Source organism: Myxocyprinus asiaticus, chromosome 20 (genome assembly GCF_019703515.2).
Source record: "Myxocyprinus asiaticus isolate MX2 ecotype Aquarium Trade chromosome 20, UBuf_Myxa_2, whole genome shotgun sequence".
NCBI classification, from domain to species: Eukaryota; Metazoa; Chordata; class Actinopteri; order Cypriniformes; family Catostomidae; genus Myxocyprinus; species Myxocyprinus asiaticus.
In genome coordinates, this window is record NC_059363.1 from 31,411,582 (window position 1) to 31,439,021 (window position 27,440).

The 27,440-nt window shown below is 41.8% G+C and overlaps 1 protein-coding gene across 2 annotated transcripts in view; it reads right to left on the bottom strand.

The window, feature by feature from the left end:
• The window catches only part of LOC127411319 (sodium/potassium/calcium exchanger 4-like), a 104,042-nt gene extending 77,143 nt beyond the window's left edge, over positions 1-26,899 (bottom strand). For both annotated transcript variants that reach the window (XM_051646815.1, XM_051646814.1), the window contains exons 1-2: positions 26,255-26,899; positions 16,991-17,104 (exon numbers count right to left, since the gene is read on the bottom strand). In XM_051646815.1, coding sequence (XP_051502775.1) covers positions 16,991-17,104; positions 26,255-26,441 — 301 coding nt within the window. In that variant the 5' untranslated portion in view covers positions 26,442-26,899. The remainder of the gene's footprint in view (positions 1-16,990; positions 17,105-26,254) is intronic.
• Between the last annotated feature and the right edge of the window lie 541 nt (positions 26,900-27,440).

Genomic DNA, 27,440 nt, shown 5'->3' on the forward strand with positions numbered 1-27,440 from the left:
ATGAGGCTTGGATCCCCAGGGCTCTGGCGTCGCCTTCGTGCCCTCGGGCAGGGCGCACGCGTGTCTCCCATGCCAGTTGCGCGTACTTTCTGATTTCCTGCATGGTGGGGTTGCCCATTCTGCAGTGCATTGTAACGTCATATCGCACGCACTCGTGGAGGTTGTGAAGGAAAAGAGACTTGAAAGCTCGTTCCTCCTCCAGACCTGGTGCGTTACTTCCTTGGAAGTACGTGGTTCTCAGGCGTCTATAATACTCACGCGGAGGCTCGTGCCTCTTCTGGGTGATGGCGAAAGCAGCTATGGTAGCGGAGGCTTCGTCGATATACAGCGAATACTCCTCGCGTAGGGCTTTACACAGAGCTGAGTAGCGGTTTCGTGTACCAGTCGGTAGCGTTTCCATGAACGCATGGACACTCCTTACCGTGGTCTTCCATATGAGCTTGAGTTTTTCACGTGATGAAGCGTAAGGCAAATCAATCAGGCAGTGCTCAATTTCCCTAAGATAATTGTCGATGTTTGAATCTCGATTATTTGGGTCAAAGCGTTCTATGTCCCCTGCGAGGGACTCAAGTTGTCGGATGCGCAAGCGCTGGTGTCGGTATGACCACGGGTCGTCTGAGTCATCCGAAACATCATAGTCACTCGGATCGCTATAGCGATGAGGACGACTTCTTCCCCTTCGTGGTGGGGAAGGAGTCCAGTCGACGCATGGGGGTGGACCCCGGGTTGCGTACAGCTCCCTGGCTAATGGGATCTTTGAGCCACTTACACCACTCTGGGCTTGAAAATAATTGTCCCCCCTTCGTGGTGTGGAATCAGTCGGTTTGAAACGCAAGGTGGCGTGACTGAAAACTGACTGGGGGGGGCAACTATAAGGAGGGGCACCTGCATCCAACCAGCGGGCTGCTGGAGGATTTTGAAAGGTGTCTTGGAGGACGAAGTCAGAGACTGTACCACTAGGGGCAGCTCGGCTCCTAGCGTGTGTTCCTGGGTTTCTCAGGGGCACATTTCTACGCGTAGCGCTACAAAGGGAGCCCTCTTCTATGTCAGATGTCGTGCGGTGCATTTCAGCTGCACTTACCTGATCTGACTCTACTTTTAGCTGGGCAGCTTGAAGCTGCCTGCGCAGGGCTTCGTTTTCCTCCTGCATCCGGGCATTATCTTTCTGTGCCTGGACTTTCTCAGCTTGAGTGCACCTAATTTCTTGGTGCAGGCTGAGATTTTCCCTCTGCACCGCATGATAGCTGCTCTGCAGCTGTGCGAGCTGGGCCTGGTGCTCGGCGGTTTGCAGTTGGGTTTTGCGGTGATGAAGAAGGAACATTTGGCCCACTAGGTCCAGGATTGTGCGCATTGGCTTCCCGACCGGGTTGTTGACATAATCAACTAGTTCCTGCAATGCTTCATCACAACGACTAACATTGTAGCCGTTAAGGTTCTCTCTCTCCTCTATGGAGAGACGAAGGACAGCAGCAACTACATCTTGCAGTGCTGGGTCGACTAACCTCTGTGGAGCTTCAGCTCCAGTCACACAGGGCGATTGGTGACTCATTTTACTGGGGCCGTAAAAATTCTTGTGATAGTGGCTCTGACAGCTTGTTGTTTTACAGTTGATATAATGCTAACACGAAAGCACAGTTGAGAGGCTTCGACCTGTGGCTTACGGTCTACTGTTATGTAATGTGCAAATTTCACTGTGTTCTCTCTTTGGTGGATGTCAATGAAGTGACTTGGCACCTCTCTGTAACATTTAGATGAAAGCGTTAGGAGTTAAATAACAACAACAGCAGGTTTTAAGCAGACTATAGTAAATTTACCAACCCCTAATTCACTCTTAAGAGCACTTTCACACCACACTGGCTTATGTTTGGCAAGTTGTGAGAAGTAAATTGTCAAACAGAACCAAACTTTGACGTAAGGATTTCAGCTTATTACTTTGGATTCTTATGCATACACACTGTGACAGAACTGGCACGTAGGATGCCTCACACGGGGCACCAATTATTATGTAGGGCTTTACTGGTTGTTTAGATCAGTGTTACTATCAGAAATAATTAATAATTATTTCTGTAGTTATTAATCAATATTTAAATTAATTAATTGGATCTAACTCATTAAAACCTCATATAGGACTCCAGTAAATGTAGTGTGCTACGTTTAGGAGCAAGTTTGGTTATTAGCAATAATTAATAATTATCAAAGATAATTATTAATTATTAAAATCAATAGAACATTGATGAGAATCAATGTTAGCTTTTTTTTAATCCTTTAAAATCAACACTTATCAATTGTTAACATCGAAGAAACATTAAAATTAACACTAGCTTATTGATCATTCTAATTCAATCAAAGATAATTATCAATTATCAAAAATCAATAGAATATTAATAAGGATTAACATTGACGGGGCACCACCCTGAAATCAGGGGCTAATAACCGAATATTAAAACAGTCTCAATATTAGATTGTTTTCTTAGGAAAATCGACATCCGAAGAATATCGATTTTCGAATAAAAAACAATGAATGAAGGTTTGAATCCGAGCACTGACATCCCGTCAGCACGACACAGGCGTATGCAAAACAAACCAAAACACTTCTCTTTGTAATATAAACAAAGTTTATTTATGCAGTAATATCAATTAATAATTAATACAATGCAGTCAATAAACTTCCGACTTACAACTACAAACTAAACAGTGATATGATTAGATATGGAAACAAAAATAATCCTATAACACAAGGTGTGTGTGTGTGACAGTGTGTGTGTGCGTGTCAGTGTGGTTAGTGAGAGAGAGAGAGATGATTAAGTGACAGCCCGAAAGCTGATTTCGAGATAGCTGGAGATGAAGCTCCGTGTTCATCACTCAGAGACGCGGTTTTACGAGCGGGGCTCGTAAAAGTCCCTTGTTATTTGACTCTTTAATGGATGAACTCAGTTGCTGTCTCACCCGCGATGGCGAAAATGCACAACAGTCCAATTTGGTTGGACTACAATACAGCAAAACAAATTCGTGATAATTAATACCCTGAGTATTAATAATTAGCGGACATGGCGGTCCGTAAACTGTACAAGCAAAAACCTTGAAACACAAGAATAACACGCTATAATATTCTATCTCTGCCCAGACGTAAACCTCTTACTTGAATCGCATGAGGACACAGGTAGAATGTGTTTTCCTCCGTCCTTTAACTTTGACCCGGTTTCTTGAGGCTCGTGTGATGACTAGAGCCGTTTCCTCGCGCTGTCGGCGGCCGGTACGGCTGTTGATTCTCAGAGGGCGGTACGGCTGTTGATTCTCAGCGGGCTGGCGGAGAACTCAGAAATGTCGACTTGATTGAAGATGGAAGAGAAATCTTTAATCTCTTCACTTCTGTAGGCCAACGGATGAAGATGCGAATTGCTCGGCGGTCTCCTTCGGATCCGTTAGAGTGTTCGGTTGAACACAGAGTAATCTCAACTCGTCCAGCGAGATGGAGATTGTATGGCTACAGTTTCAAGTCGGACATTACTTCCTTATGCCACGAGGTTACACCGGAGAGCAGCAAAAAGCTACGTCCGTATTCGGTGAACGAAGTAGCCGGAAGCAACTTTGGAAGCATTTTCAGAATTATTTGAAGTCCGGATGATGTCATGTTTGAGGGACGTTCTGTTGTGTGCCTCATCCAATAGGAGTTGAGTGCTCGATCCTTTAGTGGGCAAGGCTTCATGGATCTGTAGTCTGTTTAGGACTCCCTTTGTTTGATTTTGGCGCGATTTTATCAGTAAGATTTATGACTTAGGAGGGGGCTTGAGGAATGGTTTTTTATGACTGTTAGGCCTGCCTTTGTCTTCTATCTGAATACATGAGGCCCAACACCTCCCACTGACCGCTTTGGTACACCCTAACCGAGGCACCCCTCAGTATAGACACGCTGGCACACAGCTGGACCCCGGGATTATGCAAATACACATTTCCCCCAGTGAGCCTACTTGCACAGACCCTGTGCAAGGCCAGGGAGGACGAGGAGCAGGTCATCCTAGTAGCACCCTACTGACCCACCCAGACGTGGTTTGAATTCCCCTGGTGAATTCCCCTGAGGAAGGACCTTCTTTCTCAGGGACAGGGCACCATCTGTCACCCATGACCAGACCTCTGGAATCTCCACGTCTGGCCCTTGGACGGGACGTGGAAGACCTTAGTGGCCTACCACCCGCGGTGGTAGACACGATCACTCAGGCTAGGGCCCCCTTTAGGAGGCGCCTGTATGCCTTGAAGTGGTGTCTGTTCGCTAAGTGGTGTTCTTCCTGATGTGAAGACCCCCAGAGATGTGCAGTCGGATCGGTGCTTTCCTTCCTGCAGGAGAGGCTGGAGGGGCGGCTGTCCCCCTCCACCTTGAAGGTGTATGTAGCCGCCATTTTGGCACATCATGAGGCAGTGGATAGTAAGTATTTGGGGAAGCACGACTTGATCATCAGGTTCCTGAGAGGTGCTAGGAGGTTGAATCCCTCCAGACTGTGCCTTATCCCCTCATGGGACCTCTCTGTAGTCCTTCGGGGTCTACGGGGAACTCCCTTTGAGCCCCTGGAGTCAGTTGAGCTCAAGGCACTCTCTTTGAAGACTGCCCTCCTGACTGCGCTCACTTCCATCAAGAGGGTAGGGGACCTGCAGGTGTTCTCTGTCAGCGAATCATGCCTGGAGTTCGGTCCGGGTTACTCTCACATGATCCTGAGACCCTGACCGGACTATGTGCCCAAGGTTCCCACGACCCCTTTTAGGGATCAGGTGGTGAACCTGCAAGCGCTGCCCCAGGAGGAGGCAGACCCAGCTTTGGCGTTGCTGTGTCCGGTGCATGCTTTATGCATCTATTTGGATTGCACACAGAGCTTTAGAAGCTCAGAGCAGCTCTTTGTCTGCTTTGGTGGACAGCGGAAAGGAAGTGCTTTCTCCAAACAGAGGATCGCACACTGGGTCATTGACGCCATCATGATGGCATATCATACTCAGGACGTGCCGCCCCCCGTGGGGTTATGAGCCCAGTCTACTAGGAGTGTAGCAGCCTCCTGGGCCCTGGCAGACATCTGCAGAGCAGCGGGCTGGGCAACACCCAACACCTTTGCAAGGTTCTACAATCTCCGGGTTGAGCAGGTTTCGTCCCTTGTATTGTCAGGTACGAGCAGGTAAGTTTCAGGACAGCTGGCCGGGTGTACCACTTGCGCATATTGCCTTTCCCCACCCTTGAGGTGAAGATGTGCACTTTTGACTCCCAGTCGTGTTCACAAGCTGTGATCCCTGGATGACTTTCCTCCTTAGCCCTGTGGCAGACGAGTTTGCAGAGAAACTCACTGCCGGCCCAGTACGTGTGCTAATTAGGCCCTGTACTGAGGTAGGTGCTCCACATGTGCTGATTCCCCGTAGGTGACCCCATGTGATATCTTCCGCTACAATGTTTCCCTGTTGGTAAACTGCGTCTTCCTTGGGCAGAGTCCCCTCTGCCCCCGTTCACCATGTTTGTAGAAACTCCTCCCCCCTCGGGTAGGACCTACCATGGGACTTCTCCACATGACATACTTCCAACAAGACTCAGTAAAACCACGTGATGTATTTCCACTCAAAATACCCCCCCCCCCTTTCTTTGGGCGGGGTGTGGTCTCCGTGGTGTCTTCCCCTTGGGAGTGACACCCCCCCCGACATAGACATTTATGGCCCCCAGTCGGTTAACAAATTCCAGTCTGGGGAGAAAAAAAAGAGGAAAAGAGGCCACGGCTGGGCTAGCCTGTCCCTATTTTTTGGGCAGTCGACTTGTTCCCGAAGGACCGTTCGATGATCATAAGAGCATTGGGGGAGGTTACGTGACGGCCTGGTGTGCCGGCTACGAGGCACACAGCGGTCTGCCCGTCTTGCACCGCCAGTCCACGTAACACAGTTCAGCTAGTTGTGGCGTTTTGTATAGGGACCCCTAGTGTCACTACATTGACACAACGTCGAGTGAGTGACAGATGTGGAATGTCCCTGATGGAGGGAACGAGACGTTGTGTTCCTCTTGCCACAACACTGAACTACCCGCTGAAATGGCCGGGACCTTGTCTCGGCTCCTCAGCACAAAACCTGAATGAGTGGTTGCATACCAGCTCCTTTTATACCCGTATGTCCGGGGGAGTGGCATGCAAATTCCACTCGCAATTCCCATTGGCCTTTTTTCAAAAAGCAGAGGTGTTTGGGGCTCCCAAGAGTGACCCCTAGTGTCACTACATCGACACAACGTCTCATTCCCTCCATCAGGGAACGGAGGTTACGAAAGTAACCAGGACGTTTTCCCCCCACTACTTACATTGGGGAGCGAGTTAAAAAAAGTAAAATTCATATTAATTTCATCCCCGTTCTAATGCTCGAGAAGATGGTTTATCTGGCATCCTCTGCTGTAAATACATTCTAAGTGACCTTTTTTTATAATTACCTGATTGAATTTGGCCTCTGTCCCCATGGCCAAAGGTTTCAGGACAGGCATAACAGAATTCGATGTACAATAAGCACAAGTGTTCTTCTCCAATGTTCATACACACTTTCCCTTTCAAAACACCAGGAAAGAAAATTTTTTTTGTAAACGATCCTGCTGTAAGCACACTTCAGAGTGACAGCCATTATAAATAAGGCAAACATTGTTAAATCCCATTCAATCAGTCACAATGATGGAGGCACAAGGGCTTCCCTCCACTGTGCTGCTTATTGCAAGGCAGCTGCCAAAGGTAAGCCAAGAGCACCATCTAAAGGTTACTTGTTGTGCTGCAATAGAGAATCATGCATTAATTCCTCTGTCTGCCCGTGTGACGGCTTGGCAGCAGTTACAAGGTGTTCTGAACTGGGTAACTGCGCCGGTGCGTCCTGCTGGATTTTTATCTCATAACAGCGGAAACAACTTAAAATACTCCATCATTTGTGGGCATACAGATAAGTGTAAGACATCATTAGAGATTATAAAGGGTCTACTTTTATTTGTGTACACTCAAAATAACAACAAAACCTTGTGCTTTTATAAAATAAAGAAAATAAACAGGGTGCCCTTTCAGCCGTCTCTGTCTCCGCGAGCATCTTTCTGAAACACGTCACAAAAATTAACTGAAACTCCGCGAATATTTATCACACAAACACGAAACATATGTCTAAAGAAAGCTTAAAATGTCTACTTTTAAGTATTCATACGGTAATGTGCTGAGGCGATCAATGCAAATGGTAAACACCCCAACACTGCCTTAAAAAGCATCAAGTTCATTCACCTTTCTGCGTGTTTGGAAGATGGCACGCTACACAGGTGAGGAAGCTCTTCAGATGGTCCTGGATAGTGACGAAGAGTTCACATTTTCCTCAGAAGAAGAGAGGGAATCCGACGATGAATGTTTGCATTTTGAAGAGCGACTTGATCCAGCTGAGGATACAATTTCGGATGAGTAAGTCATTTAGTTTTACTTACATATTAGTTGACATGCTATTTTATATAAACGTACATATTTTACTAGTTGGACTATTTCCAGACTTGCCAGCCAGTATTCAAAGTATTGAAATTTGAAATATGTCCTTTAGGCAAGTTTTATTTACATTTAAATGTTGTTTCGGCTAAAGCAGGTATTTAAATTGTATGCTGTATGATATCAATATGATATGTAATATGAAATAAAAATAATATGCATGTTTAGATTATATTTTAACTAGTGTTTATGCTGCCTCATTATCATCAACGAAGCTTGTGATTGCAAATATCTGTTCGGGTGTAAATGTGTAAAAATGTGCTGTAAATATGCCCATATTAGAAAATCAGCATATTAGAATGATTTCTGAAGGATCATGTGACACTGAAGACCGCAGTAATGATGCTGAAAATTCAGCTTTGATCACAGGAATAAATTGCATTTTACAATATATTCAAATAGAAAACAGTTATTTTAAATTGTAAAAATATTTTACAATATCACTGTTTTGGATAAAATAAATGCAGCCTTGGTGAGCAGAAGAGACTTCTTTTAAAAACATTAAAAAAAATCTTACAGATCTAAAACTTTTAAATGGTAGTGTTGGTCTAAAGTTTTTAAGTAAAGTCTTTATGTAAAGAAAATGTATAGTCAGATTACTTATTTTAACTTAAACTACAAACAATACATTCAATCATTAAGTCTCCTCACATTCATTCTCTCTCAGGGGAGAGGTCTTTGTCTCCTCAGGTGTGAATCACATCAATATTCATGATCATCCACGCCTCCTCGCATATGGCCTTTCTAACACTAAAAGTGTCTTACAAAAGTTAAATGACTATATTGTTTTGCAGGAATGAGTGATCAGGATGGTTTTCACATCATTTTTGTAGCAAAAACTCTAGGCTACAAGATCCAGTTCTCAAAAGTCTTGTGAACAAATGTTTAGTATGTGTTATATGGCCTTATTTCAGTGACTTAAAATTTTTGTTTTTTCAAAAACCACGCATAAACGTTATTTTCTCAAAAAACATGTACATACATGTTGTTCACATATTATTGTAGCCCAGTTTGTGCTGAATACAGTGTTATCAGACTTTAGCCATTAATATGTTTTTAAGCAACTGAAAAAAGCACAAATGTCAAGGCATGTCAAAACTTCTCCAGGGCCCAAAACACCCTCAGACCCCAGAGGGTTAAAAGTGGGACACATTCTCCCTGCAAGAACGTTTAACAGGCTTTTGGGGCTTTTGATTGCGGCATCCGCTGTCATTCCCTTGGGCATGTTGCATGCGAGACCTTTTCAGTGTTTGATGAACTCCGTAAAGGGACTTCAACCACAGATGCTTGCATTTCGTCCAGTCAGAGTGATGCGTGGGTGCTACCAAGCTCTGTTACCATAGAAACGGAATCGCTTTCTGCGGGTGGGCGTTCCATTGGGACAGGTGTGTTGCTGCAAGGTGATAATGTCAGACGCCTCCTCTATGGGTTGGGGTGCCGTGTACGAGAACCATCGTGCTCAAGGAATATGGACGGGTCAGCGGCTGAATTGGCACATAAACATAATATAAAATAAAAAACAAAATATCATTGGTGGCTACATCAACCGTCAGGAAGGGGTGCGTTCTAATGCCATGCTAAGGCTGGCATGTCGCATTCTTCTGTGGGCACAGGACAATGTGCTGTCTCTACAAGCAGTACATGTTCCGGGCCAGTTGAATTTGGGGGCAGATCTTCTGTCCAGACAGGTTCTGATGCCTAAAGAATGGACATTACACCCGCAGATCTGGATGAGGTTCAGCAGAGCAGAAGTGGACCTAGTTACGTCAAGCGAGATGTAACACTGTCCCCTCTGGTTTTCTCTCTTGCCCCTGGCACCGCTGGGCATCGATGCGCTGGCGCATCAGTGGCCAACAGCATGTCTTTACGCATTTCCACCGATCAACCTGCTGCACTCAGTTCTGCAGAGGGTTCGGGAGGCTCGAGTTCAGCTTCTGTTAGTACCGCCATAGTGGCCATCTCAAGTATGGTTTTCGACTCTGGTCTCTCTCCTGGAGAGAATGCCTTGGGAGGTTCTAGTCAGAATGGACACGATGTCTCAGACGCGGGGCAGCCCCCGGCGAGTTATGGAAATTATGGGATTGGCCCCTCAACGGGGCCCTCTCTTGAATAATGGTTTATCCCCCGCTGTGGTTGATACCATCTTAAATGCTAGAACTCAGTCAACAAGAAGGCTATATATGTTTAAATGGCGTATTTTAGCGCAGAGTGAGGATCCAGTCCACTGCCCGGTTGGTTCGGTGCTGGATTTTTTTACAAGAGTGTTTTGGGGCTGGGGTTACCCCAGCAATGCTTAAAGTGTACATGGCCGCTATAGTGGCTGAGCATGCACTGGTGAATGGAGTTTTATTGGAAGACATTCTCTTGTCTCTCGTTTTATGCGTGGAGCAGGCAGGCTTAGACCTTTTTGTCCTGTCCGCGTCCTTTAATGGGATTTATCTATGATGTTAGAGTCGCTCTTGGCTGCTCCATTCAAGCCTTTAACATCAGTATCTGATACATTTCTGTTATTAGCATTGGCACCGTTTAAGAGGGTTAGGGTTAGGGTTATCTAAGGTCGTGCTGAGACATCGTTTGGGCAATTTATCTAGTCATCTCTGCGTCCTTTTGCTCGCAGATTATTAATTTGCAGTCCTTTTCTCCTCCACCGTTTGAGTCGGAGGAGCATAAGATGCTACATTTGCTATGACCAGTAAGGGCTCTGTGGGTTTATGTTGATCATACTAGCCAATGGCTTAAGTCAGAGCATTTGTTTGTGTGCTTTGGTGGCTAAAACAGGGGTGTTTCGGTGTCCAAGCAGAGACTGTCTCATTGGATTGTGGATGCAATCTCGAGAGTTTACGAGGCACGTGGTTTGCCTTCGCCTCTGGGTATTCAAGCCCATTCTACAAGGAGCATGGCATCCTCATTTGTATGGCGGCAGGATGGTCCTCTCCACAAACTTTTGTAAGATGATATCATTTAGACAAGAGTTTGTCTCCTGCTTCCCAAATTCTCTTTGTTGGGTCAGGAGTATGTTTTTGAGATTTCTATTTCTTTAGCTCGCTTGTGCACCTCTGTAAGCTTGCCACACAGGCTTAGAGAGTTGGCAGCTACTGTTCACATGGCATGATGGTATCTTTTTATACCATTGCATCATTACACAATGTTGATGTTTCCAAGATTACTAAATGTAACCATGGTTCCCTGAAAGGGAATGAGACATTGCGTAGCTGGCCATACTCTCTAGTTGCTACATAGGCTTGTGCCTTTTACAGAAAATCTGGCGAGATGGTGCCACGCGCTTGCCTACATAGGTGTTGCTTAAGTGCCATCAGCCAATAAATTGGCATGATTGTATACAGGCTACAGACCACGTGAAACCACTGACGTAGTCCCAATAGCATCATTACGCAATGTCTCATTCCCTTTCAGGGAACCAAGGTTACGTTCGTAACTGAGACGTTATCTGCTTTTTCCACCAGCTTAGTTATCGTGTCGGCAAAATCCACTATCGGTTGACCTCTAGTTTCCTGCACTACAAAAAATATTTTAACCGAGTTGTAAGCTTGTGATTTATATGTGACGAGAAATAAAGAATGGGAGCCACATACCAACAACAATAGATTGAAATTCTATTGAATTTTCCTCACTAATTGTTCACAAAACCAGACATGCAGTGCATTTATCTAACACATCTCACTAGAGCATGGATGGCTGTTACGTTTAATACAATGTACTAATTCAAGCAATACATTGCAAAGCAAGTTACTTAGTGTGGACAACCCCCCCAGCACTGTTTCCTCTCACATACACTGCTGCAATGGCCGTCTTGCGTGCAATTTCAGAAACTCCCACTAGATGGTGACAGTTATCTGTGGATCCGATATTACGGAATGAAATCCAATAACAGAAAAATGCTTGAATATCTGAAAAAATATCGGAAAATCTGAGGACAGAAAGTCTGTTCCACATTGTATAGCACATCCAAGCGTGTTCAGTGGGAGACGTGGATATAAACACGGAGACACCGCGCAACAGTGAAAGCCGCCGGGGCAGCGCATGTTGATGGAAGAACTGTCTGCACCCAGCACAAGAATTTCTAACTGCAGCCCTGGGCATGAGGGTGAGTAAATGATGAGAATTTTCATTTTTGGGTGAACTATTCTTTTAAGCCTTGAAAATATGCAAGTTTGCACATCCCTAAACAGAATATGGACCGTAATCTGAAAATTATTTGAATGGTAGCGTGGTCACTGTCACAAAAAGTCTCACAAACAAAATAAGGGACTTATTCAGCATTATGTAATGTTCAGTGACAGCAGTGATAAAGTGCTTTTCACATTGCAAACTCTTACACACACAAGCAAACGTTTCATGATTGTGACAGCCAGTGTGACCTCTACCTGGCCTTCAGCTTGGCAAGCTGCTGACAGAGATGGACACATCTCATCTTTCTTCCCCCCTTTTCGCTCATGTAACTGGCAAAGACCTCCAATCTCACACACACACACAGAGAGAGAAATTATGCTCTCACACTCTGGCTGGGAGCAGCAAGGATAAGATTCACGATGTCAGTGCATGACAGCAGTGCATGGCGTACCGCTGAGAAAGTCTCCCTGAAAGCTGTGCGGTTCCACACCAGTGCTGACATTAACAAAAACACAAAACATTTAAAATACACTGTCATATCCCCAGAACCAAGGACTAAAAACGAAATGTTTTTCATTTTGGTTCATTCTGAGCAAAAACTGTATTTTTCGTTCCAGTTCAGAAGTTCCTCAGCCTCCTTTCCAAAAGGTTACCGGTAAGAATGTAATAAAAGAATGGCTAATAACATCTTTTTAAAATAACAATACTCTGCGCTAAGGAGTGAGTGAAATACCACTTACAGTGTTGCCAGATCTCACAAGAGAAATTAGTAACCTGTTCTGGAAAAACAAGCCCAAAATAAGCCACTCCTCTCACCAAAATAAGCAAAAATAAGCAATAAAAATTGTTCTTGTGTGGTGGATTTATCAGCATAGAAATCATAACAAGCAGTTAATTAACAGTTAAGTATAATTTTAATTACAGATCTGCTTCTCATTCAAAACCTGGCAGCATCAAATCTGTATTAATGCATCATATATAACAATAATTCTGTGAAGACTTGGGAACAACTGAGAAAATTACTTTTTACCTCTAATAATGTTTTCCTTGTATCTGGATTAGCCGTGCATGTATATGTAGTAATTACACATAGTTGTTATAAAAAAGGTCTTCATTCACAGAATGCAACATCCACAATGGGCAATTAGGCAAAGAAATGTGTGATGCAGCAGTTTCCTTCATGATCAAATTACATGTTTCATTTTTTTGGGCAACATGAAGTGGTGTAGTTCCAAACATTTACTGTGACAAACCTCTGGCTTCATGAAAAAATTATCAGATGAAAATTAACCGGTTATAACCAGTTATCAGCATTTGAAAATAATGTTTTCACTCCGGAATAATTTAAAATCACTTTGTTCCAGTTTTCGGTTAGGTTCTGCTAAAAAATTCATTCGTTTTCGGTTTTCAAATTTCAAATGTTCATGTACCCTCAAATCAACCCCATTAAGCTGAATTACTGTCAAGCGCTATGCCCCATCAGACATTTTGCATCAATTCAACAACCTCCATTACATGGGCTCTGGTCCCATGAGAACAAGGAGGTAATCATGTTCAAATAAACAATGGTAAGCACAATTTTGAGGATGCATTGTCACTCTAAAATTACATTTCTACTCCACTGAATGTAAGGTTCAAGGATAGGGTTTGGGTTAGGGATTAAAAGTTAACAAAATAAGCATTCCTGTTTACATTATAAAATCATTTACAACTAAAAATACAACTTGCATTTGCCGTCACTCTGTGGACATGTTTTAGCCAGAAACTGAAGCTCATACATGCCCACACATTCAACAACACTTCCAGCTTCAAACGCTAGGTTTTGAATTTCGGTAAGCACAGAGCGATTTCAGCAGCAAAGCTTTCAACCAACTATTGCAGAGTAAACAGTGTGATCAGTCTGTGTACTCGTTATATTTTAAAATGGGAAACCTTTATCCGACAATGCCACAAAATAGTGATAACACTAGACGGCCCTGAGAATTTGAATGCTGTTAAACATATTTATATTATATCAGTTAATGCATTAACTCCTCCAGCCAGGTCTCGTAAGCAACCAAATTGGCCCGGTTGCTAGGAAAGGTAGAGTCACATGGGGTAACCTCCTCGTGGTCGCTATAATGTGGTATGTTCTCGGTGGGGCACGTGGTGAATTGAGCGTGGTTGCCGCGGTGGATGGCGCGAAGCCTCCACACGCGCTATGTCTCCGTGGCAACGCGCTCAACAAGCCACGTGATAAGATGCGCGGGTTGACTGTCTCAGACTGGGATTCGTCCTCCGCCACCCAGACTGAGGCGAATCACTATGCAACCACGAGGACTTAGAGCGCATTGGGAATTGGGCATTCCAAATTGGGAGAAAAAGGGGAAAAATCCCCCCAAAAAATACAAAAAAATAAAATAAAAGTTAATGCATTAACTCTAAACTAAACTAAACAGATTTAAACTGAAAATAAAATGGAAATAAAAACTACATAAAAAATTAAAACTATAAAAATCCTGTCCAACTCCCTGAAACATTCATTAGGGCAGATTCAATCAGCCCACGATGACAAACTTCCCCATCTCACATCTCTAATAGAGACACAACTAGTGGTTGACCGATATATCGCCGAGGCCAATAAATCAGCAGATATTCAGAATTTTTTAATTACTGACATCAATCGATACATTTTCCCCTTTGGCTGATTTGTTTCTTGAGGGCGCTGAGAATCGCCTGCTTGCATGTGAAACGACTGAGACATGTAAACAACAGTCATGGTTCGTTTTGTTATGTGCCATCGTATAACTACATTAATAAACCGGCAGACTCGCGGCAGACCTGTTTGAGCTCATAATGTTAAAGTGCTCCTCTGTTTCATTCTCCCTCTCTCTCCTCAACAGTTCCCTGTAACTTTTAACTGTCTTGTCTAATGATAAAAAGGCAAATATCAATAAAACGAATATCATATACCATCTACTAATATGCACATATCTCGTTTAAACAGATGTAATAAACAAACCTCACACAACTTGTGCAGATCCAGCATCCTGTGGAGCACTCATTTATTTACCTCTAAAGCAAGTATTCTATCAGCCTCTCCTCAGCAGTTCCCGGTCACTTTTCACTTTCTTTTCTAATGATAAAAGGCAAATATCAATAAACTTCTATTATATACTGTTTGAAAATATGCAGATATCTCGTTTAAACAAATGTAATTCACAAACCTCACGAAAATCCAACGCGCTCATCTAATATCTTCCTCTGAAGCACGTATTCTATCAGCCAGAATCAAAACTTCAGGATCTGGATCAGGATCAAAAGTTCCTCTGATTCACATATCATGACAGTCAGTCCGTGACAATCCAAGCAGGCGATTCAGACTGTTTAAACTGTTAGGAGATTGCTGCTACTCGCTGGATCCGCACGAGCGTGTGAGTGCATCCAAAGTCTCTCTAGCAAGTCGGTCCACTGTCGGCCATGTTTGGAATGCTCTTGGGAGGCTATTTCCAGTCATGACAGTACAGCTTCTATCTACTTGAATGGGGAAAGACTGAAATCACCAAAATAGTTGGTCAAGATTACAATTAAAGAACATATTTCAAATCAGCAGTAAAATCTGACAACACTGGTATCATAAATGGTACGTCTTTACCTCAGATTATGCTTAAAAACGCAATTTTCCCAGCTTGTATAGCTAATGTGCATGCGTGTTCTCGAGTTGATTGACAGGTGATGTCTATATCTTAAAGGTGATTGGCTCTTTTACCTGTAAGGTGGGACTTCCAATCTACATCTGTTGACAGTTGGCTGCAGTTGGGCGTTCTAATTTCTTCCATTCATTTTAAAAGAAGTGGCCCGTCTCTGCTAAATAGTCTCAGGTACAACTTCAAAGTAAAAGCACTTCACGTGTGCTATAAGAAAATGTATTACTCGCTATGCACTGTATGTACAGTTGGTTTGATTCTGTATTTTTTGAGTAAATGCAATTGCTAACATGGACATGCCATCCATGGTTGCTGGACTACTGTGTGTACTGTTATTTCCTTCTTCCTAATATATTAACAATTTCTTCATGTGCAATGACTAAAATTTGATGACTAAACAGAAATCAGAAGAAAGTGCTATCTACATTTAAAATACAATATAATTGTTTTGATTCTTTTTTACAAAGTTAAAGTTTTGTACACAAGGGAAAATAAGGGAATGAGGAACACCTGGGGAAACAACCAGGGAAAAACCAATCAAGAAATAAAACTACAAAGGACTACAAAACTAACACAGAAAACAGGAACGGGGAACTAAACAAGAATTTCAAAATAAAAATCAAGGCAAAAACAGGAAATACGTGACAGAGCCCCCGCTTTAAGGTGCAGATTCCAGACGCTTAAAAAAAAAAAAATGTCCATGGAGTGTGGGGGGAAGGGAGAAACAGGCAGTTCAAGGGGCACAGGGGTAAGAGGAGCAGATGAACAAGGCAAAGTCAGGGAGGTTTGAGACCAAGGTGGAGACGGAGGGATGGAGAGTGAGGGTGACGCTGCAGGCTTGGAGGACCAAGCTGGAGCCAGAGGTTCAGAGGGCTGAGGTGGAGCTGGGGGCTCGGAAGACCTCACTTCAAATCATGCATACATTTTGTATAAGATTTATATCTTTAATAGTATTGTCAATATTAATGACAAAGGACAAAAGGGCATGTGTGAAGCATATAAATGTCCAATAAAGCAGTGGTTCTCTACCGGTTTTGCTTCGGGACCAAGATTTTTCATTGGATGTCAAGTGGTGACCCAACAAATTTAACAAGAATTGTTTATTGTACAAAGTTAAAAACAAATACTGATATGTATATAAATCTGTATTAGAAAATGTACAATTTTAAAAATGCATAAAGTACAGCAAAAGTGTAATTTAACAGCTTAACACATGGAACAGTTGCTGAGCAAAATAGTATTTTGTATCACATTACCAAGTGACAGATGATAAATGACAGCATGTGTGACAAAACACAGTAGAGTTTGATTGGACTCAGCCTTTGACGTCTACCACAAAAGGTATGGGAAGTGTTTTCTCTTCCCTTTTACATAAACCAATTTATTTTGCTAGCATATCAATGTATGATTATATGGTTAATTGCATTTTATCATTTGCATTTATCCAGTAGCAGTTCTAGCTTGTATGGCGCCCTGGGAGAAACCCGCTTCAACACGCCCCCAAAGTTGTTGACCGGGGCAACTGCCCATGTCGCCCATGCCTTAATCCGCCACTGCATTTAACATTGTTTTCCTCTGTTGTCTGAGATGCAATCAGAATAGACCTGCAACCCAGATGAGGTGAACTGCGATAGAGTAATATCTTTCCTCAGTATGATGTGAATTATGCATTACCTGGCTCTGTGCAGTTCTTCTCCTCTGTCTCATTGTCTCCTACTGTGGCCAGAAGTCTTCTGCCCAGATGATCTTTGGGTGCATCAAACCCCTCCTGAAGCACCAGCCCATGACCTAGTGAAGATACACACACACACACTTGAGATGTAAAACTGCTGCAAGTGACTTTCTTTAATACCTTACAACAAAATCTCCTCTTCAACAGCAAAACGCAGGAACTACACCAACACTGAAAACAATTTACTTCTATGTTACTTGGTTTTAAAGTGGATTTTGTAATCGTGCTGTATTACTTTCTTCTGCAGAACACAAACGAAGACATTTTGATGAGACATGAGGTGTTTTTTTTTTTTCATGCAATGCAAGTCAATGGGGTCCAACACTTCCAAGCTCCAAAAAGGACATAAAGGCAGCATGATGGTAATCCAAATGACTCAAGTGGTTTAATCCATGTCTTCTGAAGAAATACCTTGTTTTGGGGGAGAACAGAGCAAAATATTACTCCTTTTTCACTATAAATCTTGACATCTGCAGTCTCCTTGGTGCAATCATGATTTGAAGCTCAATTTTACCTCCTCGTGCTTGACGCATGTGCATGTGCAGAGCGCTGTCACTTCAGAAGACATGGATTAAACCTTTCGAGTTGTATGGATTACCTTTATGCTGCCTTTATGTCTTTTTTGGAGCTTGAAAGTGTTGAACCCCATTGACTTGCATTGTATGGATATAAACACATCATATCCGATTAAAATATCTTTGTTTGTGTTCTGCAGAAAAAAGAAAGTCATACAAGTTTGAGACGGCATAAGGGTGAGTAAATGATTAGAGACTTAGCTTTTTTGGGTGAACTATTCCTTTATGCTTTAAAGTGAGGCACTGTCAACTACCAATGTATTGAAAGGAGAGACAGAGATATTAATTAAAGCATCTTCTATTGTGTTCTGCAAAAGAAAGTAAAACGGGTTTGGAATGACATGAGGGTGAGTAAATGATTAGATAATTGAGATTTTTGGGTGAACTATCCCTTTAATACAAGATATGCATTGTATCGTTGTTAGCAGCACCCCTAGGGGGTTATTTACTTTGGGAATTCAGAAAAAGAATTTTTTGTGTTAAGGATTCAGTCATGCATACTGGCATACTGTTTCTCATAACAACCAGAGCCTGAATTAGGTCTTCATATCTCATCTATTTTGTCTTTCTATGGTTCACTTGTCAATTTCAGCATTCATCTTTTCATCATGAGGATTCACAGTGAGGTGCAAAAACACAATCATAATCATATTTATCTAGTTATGAAACTACGCACATATTTAACATATTTATTGGAGAGTTGGCACTGCAGCTGGACTCATTTGTGTGTTTGGTCATATTTTTAAAGGAATAGTTCACCCAAAAATGAAAATTCTATCATCATTCACTCCTCCATATGTTGTTTCAAACATATATTCTTTCATGGAACATGAAAGGAGATCTTTGTAAAGTGTTGAGGGTGAGAATTCTCATTTTTGGGTGTACTATCCAAGAATAACAAAAAATATCCTCATTAAATGTTTCAGGCGAGGCGAGGGTGAGCAGATGATGACATGATTTATTTTCAGGTGAACTATTCCTTTAATGCATGCACAAGACATCTTTCACTAGCTACTCTTGGTTTTATAAATTCTGCATACCCTACAGTACTTTAAGTTAGACAGAAATAAATAAATTCCACGCAGAAATGTACTGCAGCAAAATCTGTCAAAATATTCCAACTGCTCCTAAATACTGCTTATGAGAAGCAGAAAAAAAGCGCCTGTAAAGTTGTGTAACGAAGTTTCACGGATGGAGGACAGGATAGCTAATAATATAAAGTTGATAATTCAGTATTTTAAAGGGATGGTTCACCAAAAAATGAGAAATCTATCATTATTTACTCACCCTCATGTTGTTCCAAACCTCTGACTTTCTTCAATGGAACACAAAAAGAGATGTTAGGCAGAATGTTAGTCTCAGTCACCATTCACTTCCATTGTATGGAAAAAAGATGCACTGAAAGTGAATGGTGACTGAGACTGTCATTCTGCCAAACATCTCCCTTTTTGTTCCACGGAAGAAGGTAAGTCACACTGGTTTGAAACAACACGAGGGTGTGTAAATAAAGACAGAATTGTGTGAACGATCCCTTTAAGCTTACACTAACTGCACTACAGTTATATACAGAAAAAATAAAAAGGTACATTTTCAGAAGAACAGTTATGAGATTTGGGAAGCAGGCTCATATTACAGTAGGTGTGATTAAAGGCTCCATAATCACTGCAGGGGTGCACACCAGATGGACTTCTGACGGGCATTTCAGATATGCCAGCATCCGAAGAGCCATTAAGCAGAAAGTACACATTCAGCATCCTCATCATTACAATATCATGTGCAGGTAATCCTTTAAGCTGCTTGTAATTTTGCCGTAATTAAACGTAACCGCACTCACCATTGTTACTCAGCCAGGCAGGCAAGCAGCAGTTGACATTTCATGATTTGTAGACAACGAGAGCAAGTGGAAAAGCACAATGCAAAATCCCCTGTAATGGGAGATTAACTTGCATCTAAGATGTATTATCACAGTGGCTTTGATCTTTACTCCATTCATGTAGGGATGACCGGGGGTGGTTGTCACAAGGGCTAAGTCCAGTTACACAAATGCTTGTTTTCAATAGCAGTGGTTTTGTTTGTAGGTTTCAAACATCTAGTTCAAAACCCTCTTGAGAGTATTTTTGGTGAATTTTATCCTCCAAACTAAAATGACAACAGCATCATATTTGTGCTGTAGCTGTTGGTTAAACAAGGGAATTTGATAAAACCACACTTGCAAACTTTTTTCCCCAGAGTGACAATATGCCGCACTATTGTCAAAAAAGGTAAATGTTTATTCACTGAACAGTATCTGGCCAATAACAGTGAAAATGTTCAATACCTTTAGACTTTAAGGTATGTGGCTATGCAGTAATTTAACTGAAAAAGTTTTTTTTTTTTCTGTTTTTTTTAAAGGTGCAATATGTAAACATTTTCATGTAATATTCGCCTTTTTTTGCCAATGTGTGAATGGCTTGTAACACAACTTAAAAAAATGAGCCCTTCCTTGACTTCCTAGGTTGCCTATTGAAGCCTATAGACTGATTTTCATGCGAAGGGAGCGGGTCGGTTTTGCCGGGAAAATCCAAAGGATGTGACGTTTATGCGCGCTCCCAAGAGCCTTGCCTCAGTGCTTCTCTTCCGCTATTCAACAGCGACAACAAACTGCAATACTAGGTAACGTTATCTTAGAGATGGAATCCAGCAAATGTCTGGCTCCCAGCACAACACAGACTCCTACACAAACTCAGAGTAAGCCAAAAAAAAAACTAAAAACATTTATTTACTGAATTCTGTCTGGCTAAGCAGGAACGTGATCGTGGTCAAGCGAAAACTAGAGTGAACATCGGCAGGGTATTTGATTCCTGGAGGGAATTTCGTTCGGTTTTGGGGATCAAAACCGACCCTGAATTGGCGTTCATCTTACTGGACAGGTAAGTTTACGTAACTTCAAAGCATGTGAAATATAGTGCCATAAGGATTGATCTGTGTCATTTTAGCTAACTTGATCTTGCCTGCTAACACTGACGAATTGCAATCTACCTTGCTTCGTAACTTTCAAATAATTTCAACGATCTTCTCTTTATACAAAAAGTCAGGTATACAGGATAAATTTAAGCAAATATGCTGGTTTCTTGATCGTAGTACAACATATGACATACAAAACATACAATAGTGCAACATTACAGTGCAACAGTAAACTGTCTGGTATAGTTCGGTAGTATGTAGCTGTATGTGTTGTATGTGTGTATCAGTATGCTATGTTAGCTGAAAAGTAGTTTTAGTTTAGTCTCAAAGTTTGTGGTAAAACAATCATAATTGTGTAATTTCAATTATGCTACCTCATCTGTCAGCATGATGCCGGTGAATCACGTTCAGCCTCTTTGTACTTTACATCATTATTTTGGATGCTCGCGCCCCTATGGAGTGTGTGCACGAGCGCAAGCATGAGCAACAGGTAGCTGGATGCAGTTCACTTAACGGCCACAGGTGTCATTAATAACAAGGGTTTCTGAGGCTATGTCTCGTTTCGAAGGCTGCATGCTAGGTAGGACGCGTCCTTTGAAGGCTGCAGTATACCGAGCGTCCTCCTTTAAACAAGTCTCATTTAAATGAGACGGCCTTCATAGGACAAACGGAAACGTAACGTAACATAGTTGCTATGACAGCACGCCACTCTTTAACAAGCACGAGCACTTTGAGTGAGAAGGGAACAAAGTCCCTTTGGAAGGGAATGTATGAGGTACATTTTAGGAGAGTTATAATGATGTAAAGAGAAAAGAAAACATTTTACAGGTGTACTTTTAGTCTAATACTTTATTTTAATTATATATTAATATCATTATACATATTATATACTCTGCACCCATCTACTGAGGTACTTCAACTTGGGAATTAACATTCCTTGCGTTTGAACATCATATTTACCATCAAATTCGCGCTATTTTTTTTAGACATTTCCGTTGAAGCAAAGAATTGTGGGTTGTGGGTGCCCACGAAGGATACACCTCATGCATCCTCCGAATTCCCGTGAAAGAAGGTCGCATTCGAAGGCTGCTATCGAAGTGTCCTACTCGCTTTTCTGAAACGAGACAGCCTCGATGACGTATGTGGCCGACAAATGCGACCTCTGGAGGATGCAGGCTTCCAAATGAGACACAGCCACAATCTTACATACTGCACCTTTAACTAGCTTTGGTCTTCCCTAATATCATAGTTTTGACACTATTGTGTCGGTATGGTTCTCTGTCTGTCACTGATTGCATTTCCTATGTTCTCCAGGATGCTGTTTTCCATCTACATACCTTAATGTATGAGATCGTTATACCCTCCATATATATCTTACAGATGTGATTTGTACTCCACTCCATATAACTACTTAGGAGAAATGCCCTCAAATTCCCCCTTCACTTTCCTTTCACAGCACTCTTGAGGATAGAGATGAAACGTCAAGCTGTTTTAATATCAAATAATTTCTAAAGGAATCTTTAAAGGAATAGTTCACCCCAAAAAAAATTTTGTACACTGATTTATATATATAGAACTGGATTGCCCATGACATCATATCAGTGAAGTGACTGCGCTGCCATATTGCTATGCCCAAACATTCCAATGTCCCTATTGACTTAATAGAAAATCATCTCATTTCAGCGAGTAAACATTAATAATTCAATCACTGATTTTATATCTGAAATCTGCATGCACATCCCTTCAAAGCAAACGTCCTACATAGGACAGTTCAGACTGCTGAGAGGATTATTGGTTGCCCCCTGCCCTCCCTTCATGAACTGTACACTTCCAGAGTGAAGAAAATGGCTGGAAAAATCCCTGGTGGACCCCACTGGACGCTGGACCCCACTCACCCTGCCCACTACATTTCTGAACTGTTGCCTTCTGGCCGATGCTTCAGAACTCTGAGCACCAGAACCGTCAGGCACAGGAACAGTTTTTTCCCTCAGGCTACCCATCTCATTAACAGTTAAAACTGCCCCATTGAGCAATAACTATGTGCAATACACAGTTTTGTCTTTTTTATATTTATCCAACACATCCAACCTCTTCTGCCATTACATTCCCTTGCTTCTGTATATAACAGATATGTATTTGCACTACATATGTGTGTGTAAGTGTGTGTGTGTGTGTGTGTGTATATATGTATGTGTGTGTATATAAATATTTTTTTTTTTTCTCTTATTGTGTATTCTATATATACTTTATTCTCTATTCAATTTTTATTTTATTATATTTTTTTTATTTTTTTTTATTATATTTTATTATTATCTATATCTTGTTGCTGTATTGTTGTGCACTGGAAGCTCCTGTCACCAAGACAAATTCCATGTATGTGTAAGCATACCTGGCAATAAAGCTCATGCTGATTCTGATGTAATTATTTAAAGTCGGGAATTATTACTGTGAGTTATGTGTATCTATATCAAATAGTATCCACCTCAAACTAACTTCATCAGTGAACAGATCAGCTGAATGTAAACAAGTTCACTGAAACTGAGGTAAGATACAAACAGACATTTTCAGACTTATTTATTGTGATAATCGAAGTGTTCTTTCAGAGTTACTTGTTTTATGTTTTCATCAAAAAGTGCCTTGTTCTCGCAGTCACTCGAGTAAGAGTGCGCGCTCTCTCTCCCTCTATCACACGCACAGCCACCCATTCAAATAACCAGCGAAATGCTTAAGTTAGAGGTCTGTGGGACCCGATTAGATTTCTTGCAGCGTGGGATAAAATTTCCAAGATGAAGTTGGTAGCGGACGGGATACGTACATGAGCTGTGTACGGGAGGGGGCGGTCAGAGAATAGCCTGAAAAATCAGATGTGGATATCTTTTTTTTAATTTATTAATTCATTAATGCAAAAAACAATAATTATTATTTTAACTAATTTATTTTTGATATCAATAAACAGAAAATGCAATGTAAAAATGGGCACACACGTGCATCAAATTATTCAATATTTAGAACAGGCTATGCAGGTAATCAACGGCACTTTAGAAGAATGGTAGAGCAAAACGTGGACACTGTATCATCAAAGGATGTGAAACTCGGACTAGAAAATGGTCAATTTAGTGTTAAGAAAACAACCTCAGGCACGTCAGATGGGCATCATGTCATGTGTCATCTGATAATAGCAATAACAGAAAAATAAAACGTTCTTTGTGTACACTTGTTCTCTATTTGTATGGCTTTTTCCCAATGTGGAAAACTGATGCAGGGTTTCGGGAACGGGAGCGGTCGGGAACAAAATCACTGCAGGCATAGAGTTGGTGAACACGGAGTAAAATTCAGCGGGAGCGCTCAGATGCGGGATAGAAACTTGCGGGAGCAGGATGGAAAAAACAGTTCTGTGCAGACCTCTATCTTAAGTCTACCAACAATTCTATGTTTAATCCACACACTGTTTGTTCTGTTTATTTAGAGTCACGCAGCAACCCTTCGCCTATCCCTAAACCTAACCACAAAAAAATTTAAAGTTCGTAAAATTATTAAATATACAGCAACTTAAAAGTTCTATTGAAGACAATCATACCGGCGTATCATTAGGTGGCGACAGTGAGGAAAAATTTGATGAAAATGAAGAGAAGCTAGCAGTATGCTAAGCTAATAGGCTATCCGGTTAGCTTGTGACCTAACTGGAGAAAACGGAGCAGAGAAATTTTAATTTGACCATTTATAGCTTTGGTTTAATAATATGATATGTGACATAATAAAAAAAATCATTTGTTATATTTACACAGTTGAGAAAAAATGAATGATACAGCAATTACATAGGATTTTAATGGTTTATTTAGCCAATAGAATCCCTTTATGAACCAAAGGGGGGCATTACTTGGAGTAGGCCTGTCATGAGTGTTCCTTGCCGTCTTGCAGGATGCAGACAGATACACTTGAACCATTGGTCTCTCAACAATACAAAACAAATGACAATCATAATTCCATTCCACACAAACAGCAAGATGGCAAATAAAGATCAGTGTACTCTACTAATAGCGATAATCATATAATTTACTTTATTGCCAGAGGCATCACTGCTGTCGTGTTTATGAAGTTTCAATCCGAGCAGCTGATGTCACAGCCCGTGAAATTAAATAACGAGGCTGAGTTCGGAATTGCATACTATTCTTACTACATATTTCTGCCATAAACAGATATCACAGAAGTAGTACGGGTAGTATGCAATTTCGAACTCAGCCCGAGTCTTCTGATCCGACCAGTGATGGGTCGTTCATGAACGATTCGTTCATTTTGAACGAATCTTTTATGTGACTCAGAAGAACGAGTAGTCTCAGAGAGTGATTCGTTCATTTTGTGTTGGCCGCGGATGTGCATTGCGCAACCTTCGTTCGTTTGTTACGTGAAAACCGCATAGGTGCTGTACAGGAAACAGAAATGATTAGTTCACCTCATGAGTCTTCTGGTCCGAGTCGTTCGTTCTTTTGTCATGTGAAAGCCGTATACGCTATGCATTGCTCACACAGGAAACAGAAATGATCAGTTCACCTCTCGAGTCATCTGGTCCGATTCGTTCCTTCCTTTGTACCGTGACAGTCATATACGCTATGCAGTGCAAAAAGAACGAACGACTCGGACAAGAAGATTCCAGAGGTGAACTAATCTTTCTGTTTCTCATAATTTGTCCTTGGCTGCATTATACATTTTTCCTTATTGGGACTATAATCAAAGTTTGCATAAGTAGGCGTGTTGGGGGGTATTTGGCTATTGAACATTTAACATTTTAATTTAATTCTGCTCAAATGAACGAAATGTACGAAATGACTTGAATAAAGATTCGTTCATTTTGCTGAATGAGACTCAAAGGTCCAAGTCAGTAAAATGATCAGATCTTCCCATCAATAGATCAGACAGTGGAGTGAACTTGACTCCACCCATCAGAGCACCTGACTCCGCCTCATATACAATTGACTCCGCCCCTGGGAGCTCGCTTCAAACTCAGACTGGGAGTGGGCAGCATGTCATCGACTACAACGCAACGGAGCATTACATTATTACTATACCATTACAGACAAACACAAACAGGGACTGTGTGTGCACAACACACAATTTTCTGGAAATGGAAAAATAGATTAGTTTCCTGTGTGAGTTACACGCACAAATGAGACTGCTAAATACCTACTGAGCGTGCCTTAACGTCTAAGGGGCCGTTCACACCGAACACGGTTTTTGCGTCCGTCTGCGCTGTTTATCAATTGTTTTCCATGTAAACATGCGCTTGACGGACGTTTTTGACAGCCGCGATTTTAAGACGCCGTGTCAGGTTTTAAAGAAGGTCAACTTGTAAAAGCGCTTCTCGGGACACATGCGTTCTGTTCTATTAAATGCGCTTTCTAGATTTTTAACGCAAGAACGCGTTTGGTCTGAATGGCCCCTCACCATGCCAACTGAATCCACATCACTGTGAATAATTAAACGTCTGACGTCCCAAAAAAAGGACAAGTGTGTTGTGTTGCCTTGTATTCGCGTGATAATAATTCACTACAAATAATAGCATACAATTTCTCATAATTGCCAGTTCAAGTGTATGTGTGCAACTGTGCATGTGGCACAACAAATCTCATCCGCCTCATCAAAATATATACAAAAGGACTGTAGCCTATATATTTATCACTTATTCCCACTCACCTGTTTTTGTGAGCAAAGCTGACATGCACCACGCCACGGACAGGACGCTGCATATGAAGCACACCTGCACGAACAGCATCTCTCTCCTTTTGCGAACTTTAAAGATTTTGGTGATCATGCTCTTTTTAGATATCCTACTGCAGCTCTTCTCCAGCTCCATGGTGGACTGTGCCGAAGGTTGGGTCATTTTAGTGTGTGCAATTCACCTCTGAATTGAAGCCACACTGATGGCCGGGACCGTTGGAAATCGGCTGGATTTGGTCAGTCTCGGGATAAGGTCCTCCTCATTGCCAGCGCGCGGATCCAGTGGAGCGCGCGGCGTGCATGTGTCTGTGTGAGCTTCAGTCCCAGGTGCCTCCACGCGCTCGTTCAGATGTTGTATTATTAAAGCAACCCGTAAGAATAGTGTCCTGTTGCGAGAAGAATGCTATTTATAATCAGTTGAAATTATTCACTGAACCTATTTTCTGACGGTATGCAGTTGGGCTTCACAGTTGCCTGGTGATAATAAGCCTAAAACCCACATAAGAACCATACAGTGCAAGCCATAGTGTCCCTGCTTACACCCCGTCGACTATAAAGCTTTTTTCCCCTATGGAATAATGCTGTTAATTCATGGGGTATTTAAACAGCCATGTCCAATGCTTAAACGATCCGAGCCGAACTTGAGGTTCATCTCCCTCCTGTGCAGCTGCTGTGACTTCTACATGCGAGAATTGTTACGCGCGTTCACGTCATCATGTTGATGACGTATCCTCACTGAGCTTACTACACTCACAAGACTGCTAACCTTGGATCAAGGCATGGCTTCTACCATACAAATTCTGTTTTGCCAATAAAGCCATAGGAGTTCATTTTAAAATCTGATATAAAATCTGCTGCTATAATATATACATTCAGAAATGTTATTTCTAATTTATTAGAAATGTTTTCTGTAGGGTGAATCTTGAGTCAGTGGATCATCTTTTCTTTGAAAGGTTGGGTTAATTTAGCAAGATTTTTCCCCTTGTAATCTGACCATAAATTTGTCTTAACTTTATGTGATGTAATATGTTATTTTCCTCATTAAAATGATGCATGTATGCATTTATGATCCAGGTATAGATTACGGTATGTTACTGTTAAGTGCAATTTCTCATCAGCTTTACCCAAGTTTGAGATTTTCATGCATGATTTTGATAAAACA